The sequence below is a fragment of the Hyaena hyaena genome, unplaced genomic scaffold (genome assembly GCF_003009895.1).
Source record: "Hyaena hyaena isolate Hyena2069 unplaced genomic scaffold, ASM300989v1 scaffold_30, whole genome shotgun sequence".
Lineage (NCBI taxonomy): Eukaryota > Metazoa > Chordata > Mammalia > Carnivora > Hyaenidae > Hyaena > Hyaena hyaena.
In genome coordinates this window covers 3,528,893-3,538,479 of record NW_024080662.1, presented here as the reverse complement: position 1 = coordinate 3,538,479, position 9,587 = coordinate 3,528,893, and the positions used below count along the sequence as shown (strand labels likewise).

Here is a 9,587-nt window from a genome sequence, read left to right as displayed (position 1 = left end):
CCTTTAGAAATTAGAATTAAAGGATATTTAGAAACTGCCCACGACTTTGGTTGTATTTAGTAACGAATGACATCATCTGGGGCACAGAGATGTTAGGTGGGGACTCCGGCTCTGGAGTGCGCCTCTCCAGCTGCAGCGTCTGGGGCTCCGAAGAATCACCAAATAACGGCTGGTGGGGTGACACGGGACACGGAATTGGGGTGGGGGTTATCTCCAGTGTCATGGGGAGTCGGGCGGAAACTCCACTTACCATTCGAGCCGCCTGGAATTTACACTCACCCTCAGGAGGTCAGGAACCCCCAGGGACCCCTGGCAACCCTGAACTTCCCCTTCTGAGGGCTTCCTAGCCTTGCTGCTCTCGCAGGTGGAGACACACCCAACTCGGCCACCTGAGTATGGCCAGGGCAAAGCACTGGGTTCAACACACCTTTTTGGGGGAAAAACAAAGATGAAAGCAAGTTTCAGGTGAAATTTGACAATTAAGTGTCAAGCTCCTTGAGAGACCCGTCCGAGGTGTTTAGGGTTCCTGACCCAAGCAATTACTTTCCACCACTCCTCCAATCTGGAATCACCCACTGGACAGAAAATTGATTTGCTCTTTTTTTTTTTTTAAGAGTAAATCTGATATTTTTAAACGGTAACTAATTGTAGAGACATAAGAGCTAGTTAACCAGCTTACCAGATCCTGCCTTTTCTATCTCTCTTTGTCCCAGGGCTTCGCCGCCTCCCACCTCAGCCCCGGGGAGGTTACCATGGTAATGGGCTTGGGTCTCCGCCTCCGCGCCCACCTGAGGGCCCTCCCTGGCGCCCTGCGTTGTTGTTGAGGAAGGAGAGTCCCCAGCAAGGCTGGTCCCCGGCTTAGGTCAAAGCATTCCTCAGGACTGAGCTCGGCGATGAGCCCCCAGTCTCCCCGGACATCCTGGCTCCTGCTTCTCCTAAGAACTTCTGGGCAAAGCGTCCTTCTCAGCCGGGATACCCTTCTTTCTAAACTCCCATTTTCACTTCAAGAAATCAATGTTTTCCCTTAGGTGTTAGCAATGACTGTGAATTAAAGCCATGCTAACATTGCTACCCTAATGTGTTAGGAGCTATGGACCGCAGAAAGATGGATCGCTTCTCGTGCAGGTATGAACCCATCTTGAATGTGAACTTTTGATCCCTAGAGCTTGCCAGCTTCAGAAATAATGGTCTACGCCTCTGGGTCGTTTGACTTCATCCTGCGCAAACCTTAAAAGAGCCGCCAGCCGTGATGCTGTTTTTCCCGAGAGACCTGGAACTTCACACTTAAGAGTTCCATCCAGCATTGTTGTTGGCTTTGAGCATTTTCAGTTGGGGTAATGGCGCCGTCTATGAAGTGACTAGGGCTTCCCTCTCTTGTGTGAGAAAAGATCAGTATCACAACCACATGAAAACTTGGCTTTTGAGAAGTTGAAAGGCACAGACAGATTCAATATTTGCAGAACCCTGAAGAATGATGGGGGTGGGGGTGGGGGAATTTGTTTTAAGCTTCAAGTCTTCTAAGTGACTGGTTTAAATGAAATGGTTTGTGAGATGTGATTCATCAATTACACAGAATGTTACGGCGTGTTTGTGAAATCGAAACCAAGAGACTTTCGCCTACTTAAGATTATGTATTGATGAGGACAGAGCCTAAGAAGTCATAATACATATTGGAAAGAAATGCCTTTTAGGCAGCTTTTATTCTCAATCATTCTTGATGCTGCTTCATGAATTAGCCATTTAACAAGAAAGGAAAGAGGAACAAAGGTGGCGCTCTACAGTTTCTCCCTAGTGATCTGTGTTGTGATCTCCTTGTGTTGAGAAAGCCCAGGTGTTAACGCGACGAATTTGATTTTCTTTGTTTTGCTAACGGATGTTTGATTTCCTCCTCCCAGTGTGATTTTGATCGTGGCCATTTCCAAAGCGTTTGAACTGAAATTCGTCGCTGCCGGTGAGGGACTGTTTGTTATTTTGATCAGTAGCAATTTTCACGTGGCCTGCAATACTGACCCCACCAAGTTGATTTTGTCCTTCAGGGTTGGGCCACCCCCATGAACTTGCACGTCCCTCTCAGGGAGACCCCGCCTTAAGAGATGACGGCATCCGGTCCCAGGAGGAGCCTGCAGTTCGCCATCGATCTTTGCAGTTGGTGTCGTCCTTTGGAATCCAGGACAGTAAGACCCACCTGCCTTAGGCCTACAGTGTGCTGTCGCCGTCCTGGTCCTCCACGCTTTCTATCTTTCTGACGTTCTGTCTCCTGAGTGGCCACCTGATTCTGAAGCCGGGCGAGTGGTTGGGCTGGTCTTCGCTCTGGAAGGCAGACCCGCAGCGTGCACTTCACCTCCCTGGGACTCGGTTTCCCCCCTGATTCTCTGGGAACGACCCCTGGCCTGAGCACGAAGAAAAGCTTTGCTTGCTCAGAGGTGCAAATAGCAAAGCAACATCCGAAAAAGCAGAGTCCTATTTTGTAAGGGTCACATGCTTAGGCATCTCCAAGCACTGGGGACACCAAGCTGTTAGCCCTGTATTAATAACCTTTGCTTTTCCGGGACCTCAGCTTTTCAGTTCCCCTCTCAGCCGCCTCTTCTTACGTTCCAGGTAAGGAGCTAAACAAAACCTGCTGTCTGAACGGGGGAACCTGCATGCTGGGGTCCTTCTGTGCCTGCCCCCCCTCCTTCTATGGCCGGAACTGTGAGCATGATTCACGCAAAGAGTAAGCAAGCCATTTAAGGGGGAGGGGGTTGGGAGAAAAGGGGGAGGGTGAAAGCCCATATGCGTCACCTTATCTGTTCCTTTTCAGGAACTGTGAGTCTGTGCCCCACGGCACCTGGCTGCCCAAGCGATGTTCCATGTGCAAGTGCTGGCGCGGCCGGCTTCACTGCTTTCCTCAGACCTTTCTCCCGGGGTGTGGTGAGCGGATAGTCCCCTCTTTTGCCATTTCAAGTTAGCTGCCTGTGGCCACCTGGTTAACGGGGTCTCTCCTCTTTCCTCACGGCTTGCTGGATCCTAGCAGCCCAAGTGCTGCTTGTGAAAGCATCAAGGACCCCAGATGGGGTGGGCACGTGTGCGTCCTTTCTATTTATATTTACTGCCTCAGAAATGTCGCCTTCGAGGTGGGCAGTTATTTCAAGCCCATTTGACATTTTATAGTATGTGGGCTTCCTTGCTCCGACCTCTTAAACACCAAGAGATGCCCTCCGTGTCCTTTTCTTGTGGGCAGGGAGACCCACCGACAACTCAGTTAGTGCCCACCTAAGTCCAGTTCATGTCCTTGAATTTCACCTGAGGCTCGACCTCCCTCTTTGGGAACCTCAGGATCCTCAAAGGCCCCCACGTGGATCTCCTGGTGAATGGTCTTGACCTTGTCTTGCTGATTTGTATTGATTTGAGGAAAACAGTAACAAGAAGGGCAGGGGCCCAGGGGAGAGCAAGAGTCCAGAAGTTTCTCTCCTTGCCCCGACCTGAGTCAGATTTCTAGGTGCACCCAAGTTCAGAGGCCTCCCATATTCTGGCCATGTAGATGTTAGAAATTGCAAATGGTCAAGTCCAAAAATGAAATGAAGGCAAAGGCATCCCTTGAGTACAAGATGGGACCCCTGACCCAGATGGGGAGTGTGGCTTTTCCATTTACATCCTGCATGTCAGGCCCAGGATAGGCGTTTGGTGAGCGTGGGTGGGCGGAAACCGCATTTTCTTCCTGGAACCTGGGCCTCAAAATTTGCTGTCTCCTTATCATCAACACCTAACCAAGTTCTGCTGCATCCCGGCCATTTTCACTGGCTGGGGTACGTGTCCAGGTGTGAGAGCACGTGTCCAGGAAAAACCAAGTTAATAGGAGACTTGTGTCAACTTGTGGGGAAAGATGGTTTCTCAGGGGAGTCTCAATTCCATGTAATCGGTGCTGTCGGTCCCAGGAGCACACTGTACTGGTCAAATGTGTGGTCCCAACTGACTTTTGGCCAGTGTAGATATGCCATGTGTGCAGGATCAACTCCTGCAGGGATTTCCTTTAATGACCAAGTGTCCTTACCTTCCAGATGGCCACGTGATGGATGAGTACCTCCTGGTTTCCAGGACTCCAGAATTAACACTGTCTTCAAGCATCACTTTTTCGATAGCTGGCATCTGTCTCGCTATACAAAGTTACTGTTAACAGACATTGGCGGATGCAATATTTGCCATGCAAGTTCCATAACCTGTAAAGGCTGTCACTCTAATGTCCTAACTGAAAGATGATCATTTGTTAGTTGCCTTGAAATGGAGGATGGATTTTCATCACGGTCCCTAGCATTTTCATAAAGTCCCAACTACTTTCCTCTTCCCTCTCCTCTTCAAAAAACTTCTTTAAAAAAGGCCAGCCATACCTACATTGTAGCCAAGTTCTGTTTCTTGGTACACATTTCTCTACCAAAGGTTTCTTCTTATTTTCCTTTAAATAATTGAATTCTATCTTCAGATTATTAAAGGCTACTCTTAACGTGAAACCGAGGCTAAACTGAGGAGTAGAGTTGATCAAAATCAATCAAGAACTCATCTTTAGGGGCGCCTGGGTGGCTCAGTTGGTTAAGCTTCCAACCTCTGCTCAGGTCATGATCTCAGAGTTCGTGAGTTCAAGCCCCACGTCGGGCTCTGTTGACAGCTCAGAGCCTGGAGCCTGCTTTGGATTCTGTGACTCCCTCTCTCCCTACCCCTCCCCTGCTTGCGCTCTGTCCCTCCCTCTCAAAAATAAACATAAAAAAAAATAATAAATTATGTTTTCTCCATACTTTGCAAGTATTTTAACTGTTGTAAAAAGAAAATGTTCACAATATATATATTTAGTTGTAAACCAGGTAGTGAAACTATGTATTGTAAGGCCCATTTTTAAAATATATCATGTGTGTGAGTATGCCCAGTAAAAACTGGTAAATCTATGGACCAAAAGGTGAAATATGCTTATTTCTAAGGCAATGCTGACAGGTGCTTTGTGGTGGTGGGTTTTTTCCCTCCGCACTTTTGTGTTGTCCACAGCGAGGGGGTGCTGCATCTGTTTTCGTGGGGAATGCTGTGACTACATCACACTCAAACCTGAGCCAAAGGCTCAGACCCAGAGTTGTCTCTGGCTCTGGTGTGTGTGCTGTGCTGTGAAAGACATTGGTTTCCACTATTTACGTACTGCTTGGTCCCCAACTCATGCTTCTCCACCTTAATGTCCTTGAGATACAAAATCCCAAAGGGGTGGGATTTTTTTTTTCCAGAATCCAATGGCTGGAAGATGAAATGGAATCTTCAGGAAGCAGTGCAGGGCACCCCAGAGAGCTCAGCGTGGGGGTGGGCTGCCCGGTGTGAAAAGGTAGTCTAGCCACATACTGGCCAAGGGACCCAGTGTCCCCAGCTGCACCTGGGCTGGTCCCTACACCACAGTGTTAGAATTAAGTGAGCCAAAATAGCACTAGTACAGAAATTCTCGACAAATGTCAATTCTCCTCTTTCTACCTGCTTGTTTACCGGAGCATTTTTGCCCAGAAATGGAAATTCATGCAGGTGACGCTGGGACAGTGTCTTCCAAACTTGGGGGCCTCCTCAATTTGAGCCACATCATGCAATTATAATTTTTCATAGCAATTCATTTTTTAAAAATATACATAACATAAAACTTAGCATCTCAACCATTTCTAACTGCAAAGTTCAGTGGCATTCAGTACTTTCACACTGCTGGGCGACCATCCCCACTGATGGAGGTTTCTGGTGAGGGTGAAAAATGACCTGAGCCAATGACCAAAAACGTATTCTTGAAGATGGCTTTGTTGCAAAAAGGTGGTTTTATTAAAGCACGGGGACAGGACCCATGGGCAGGAAGAGCTGCACTGGGGTTGTCACAGGTAACTGATCATATATCTTCAAGTTGGGAGGAGGTTAAGGTAGAGTAAGTCTCTAAGGTATTTCAGAAGCAAGGTTTCCAGGACCTTGAGGGCCCGGTGTTGTTAGGAAGATGCCATTTGTTACCATTTAATAAAACCTCAGTCATGAGACCCTTCAGATGTACATCAGGTGTCATACACTTGGAGTGTGATTCCCAGCATATATCTTGGGGGAGTCGAGATAAAGGATGTTTCCAAAGAAATTTTTATATGTTAAAGTAGACTTACAGGATCGTGGGGGGTCAGGATAATGTGAAGCCAAGATTCTCTTTTGCCCCCAGTAAAGTGTCATCATCGAGGTAACTGAGCTCCTGGAGGGATGTCACGTTCATTAAGAATGAATTATTTGGGAAGGAATTTCATTTTTCATTTGCCTCAGTTTCCCACATCACCATGACCAGCACCTAATCCCCTTTCCTTTGTTCTTGGGTAGCCGGGAGTGTCTGAGGAATATCACACATCTTCCACCTGGAGGGAATTGTGAGGTCCTGGATAATTTGCCCAAGTCTTGAAATTCAAAAGCAGTAATAATCAATCCTAACATTCACCCATACACCATCTAAAATCATGAACCAGATATACATTTTGGGAAATGGTGCTCCCAAGGATATGAAAGACAAGAATCTACCTTCAAAAGCCGTACAGGCTCTTCAAAGGTAAGTGCCCATATGATGAGGGCAGTTCCAGACAACGCGCCCAGTCTCTGGGGGAATAAGTGAATTCATGGGCCCGAGGAGGAGGGAATCCAGGCGTCCGTCACAATCAGCCCCTTGTGCTGTTGATTCTACTTCCTCCAGGATTCCGATTGGTCCTGGGAGAACTTAAAGAGAAGGACTAGTGGAATAGACTGCAGTCTCCAATCTCAGGTACACAGCTGAGTAACGCAGCCCTCTGCTTCTTCCTCTGCCCATTCTACATCCCCTTACTCTGGGCTAGCATGGCTGCTGCTGTATGGGGCTCACCTGGTGGAGGGACTTGACCCTCATCCCTGAAGTCTGTGTTCCTGACCTTCATGCTCTTCTCACCTGTGGCTGCGGTATTTGCCCATTGACCATCTAGTTGGGCAGGGAAGACCAAGACGTGCCCCAGTGAATCACCTGGGCTTTGGACCCCCGACGGCAGCGAACTGTTAGGTGTTCTGTCCTAGGGAGGAAGCATCTCCTGGTTCTAGGTGGTTCCCTTTGAAGGCAATTCCCAACAAGACACAGCTATGAGCCAACACTCTTTTCTGATTCATCCCCCAGGGAATCCTGCCTTCCCACTCCCCACCGCCTTCTCCAGATGCACTCACTCAACACTGGGTCAGTCTAGCTGCTTCAGTAACTAAATAATTGGCTCTTCCCTACTTTTTAAAATTATTATTTATTTATTTTTTGAGAGAGAGAGAGCAAGCATGGGAGGAGCAGAGAGACAGAGACACAGAATCCGAAGCAGGCTCCAAGTTCTAAGCTGTCAGCACAGAGCCAGACATGGGGCTTGAACCCACACACCGTGAGTTCATGACCTGAGCCGAAGTCAGATGCTTAATCGACCCAGCCACCCAGGTGCCCCAGCTCTTCCCTACTTATAACTCCAGTGGTCCATAATCATTTATCTTTCTATCTCATGTTATTTTCTGGAACCATGTATATATCATGTCACCTCAGGACTTTGCTGGTGATATTCAGTGAATAATCATTCAACAATAGATGGGTGATTTCCTTACTTCTTCTCACAGCTTAGATGTTCATTGGGGACCGTGAGCTAGTCCCAATTATTGGCCAGGACCCTCCTCTAGGGATCCCTCTCTCCCTGCAACAAATTCCTAAAACAACCAAAATCAAAACAAGAAGAAAAGAGCACGGAGAATTCAGGGAGTCTGACGACTCCACACTTTTCCTGCGAGACGACCCCCCCCCACGTACCCCCCACAGCAAGAGTGCCTGTTCTCACCCCTTTCCTCACTAGGCTATAAAAAGGGGCAGCAGGAACACAGCCTCTTGGGATGGGGGTGCCTCCAGGTGTCTTCAAACAGTTAGAACACAGGTACATGAGACCACACTGTGTGGGCTTGGAGCTGCCTTTTTTTTTTTTTTTTTTAGTTTATTCATTTATTTTGAGAGAGAGGAAGAGAGAGCGCGCGTGTGCACAGGTCAGGGAGGGGCAGAGACATAATGGGACAGAGGATCCAAAGCAGGCTCTGTGCGGACAGCAGAAAGCCCCATGCTGGGCTCGAACTCGGGAACTGTGAGATCATGACCTGAGCCGAGGTCAGACGCTTAACTGAGCCACCCAGGCACTGCATTTTTTTTTTTTTTTAAAGCTTCACTTTTAAAAATGTCCAAAACTAACAGAATCCTTTGGCCCTACCTTTTCGTCTGCACCAGCATTGGAAGAGTATTCAGCTGTACCAATTTTGCAAACTAGACACATGTATTCCTTTGAGTTAAAAAAAAAAAAAGCATGAAAGAACACTAACCCTGTTTATAAAGGAAGCCAACAGGAGAGAAGGGGAAGGCCCTGGGAAGGGCAGCTAGAGCCAAGGGCACTGAAGAGCAGCTTAAAGACAAAGTGAGGCATGGCCACCAGCTCTTTGCTAAGGAAGGGGCCAAGGGCAGGGCTAAGCGCAGAGCCAAGGGCAGCCCTGACGAGCATCCAAGGACCAGGTGGAGGAAGAAGGAGCAACTCCTGAGAAAACTTCAAGGTGAAGGAAGCTTCTAGAAGGGTGCCAGCCATACTAAGCGTGACAGAGAAGTCAGGAGGAACTGGTTTGAACCCCGATTTAATCAGCAGAGGCAGCCCCTGGTGCACAACAAGGAAGCGTCCTGGGCCCCGCTGGCTATCCCAGGGCTGACAACCTCATGCGCTGGCCAAGGAGCCCAGCAAGAATAAATTCCATACGCTGAAAGCCGGCATAGATTTTGATAAGCCTTCAGAAGTGGTCATGAACTTTCAAAACGTAACGCCCACCCCCAGCCCCTGCCCCTTCCCAGCCGAGGGGCTGGCCCCGTGTAATCCCCAGCATCATGCGTCTGGGAGGTGAGATATGGTTTGGAGCTTCCCAATCCCTCCCAATTTTCCTCTCTCCCACCTCCACCCCCGCAGGACGGACCACATATGAGCCGAACCCTTGCCACGACAGGCCTCTCATATTCCAGAACATTCTATCATGCTGGTTTGTTTTCACATCTATCGCCCCGCACACTGGTCCCTAAGCATCCTCAGCACCTATATGCCAACCGCTGGGGATGTAGAGCTGCTCCAGAGAGCTGTGGATGGAGCAAGTAAGGACAAAGGAAGAAAGGGAGGAAAGGAGGAAAAAAGAGGGAAAGAAAGGCAAGCAGGGAGCCCTTCCTTACCCTTTCCTTTCTCACTAGCAGTTATACTTTATAAGACAATTAGCACTTCCTGACACCATCTCCTCCATCCTGTCTGGGGCGGGGTGGGGGGAGATGATAAGGAAAGGAAGAACCAGGCAGAGTGCCATTTGGCCAAGGGCGTCCTCAGCATGGCCTGGCACCTCCTCCAGTCTGGTGGCCTCCGGGTGTCCTGGAACTTCCTGGCAGACTTGGCCAGCGTCATCTTCTAGGTCAACCCTCATCTGGAAAAAGAAAAAAGATAAATGGAGAAATGAACGCAGAAGAGGGAGATCACATTCTTCTCTTAAGCGATACAGCAACTCTAAGCAACACAATTATTTCTTCTGCC

The 9,587-nt window shown here is 48.5% G+C and overlaps 1 protein-coding gene across 1 annotated transcript; it reads left to right on the top strand.

The window, feature by feature from the left end:
* The first annotated feature begins 545 nt into the window (after positions 1-545).
* On the top strand, positions 546-4,153 carry TDGF1 (teratocarcinoma-derived growth factor 1). The gene is made up of 7 exons (XM_039228082.1): positions 546-560; positions 1,073-1,125; positions 1,896-1,951; positions 2,037-2,174; positions 2,599-2,713; positions 2,801-2,910; positions 4,038-4,153. Exons 2-7 carry the CDS (start codon positions 1,091-1,093, stop codon positions 4,151-4,153), a joined length of 570 nt encoding a protein of 189 aa, XP_039084013.1. The 5' UTR covers positions 546-560; positions 1,073-1,090.
* Positions 4,154-9,587: the final 5,434 nt, after the last annotated feature.

What these genes read in the sequence shown, in the direction of transcription:
- TDGF1 (XM_039228082.1), top strand. Translation starts at nt 1,091, where the DNA reads ATGGACCGCAGAAAGATGGATCGCTTCTCGTGCAG. An exon ending in GTCCTTTGGAATCCAGGACA is followed by an intron (nt 2,175 to 2,598) that starts GTAAGACCCACC and finishes CTTACGTTCCAG; the next exon opens with GTAAGGAGCTAAACAAAACC. An exon ending in GAGCATGATTCACGCAAAGA is followed by an intron (nt 2,714 to 2,800) that starts GTAAGCAAGCCA and finishes GTTCCTTTTCAG; the next exon opens with GAACTGTGAGTCTGTGCCCC.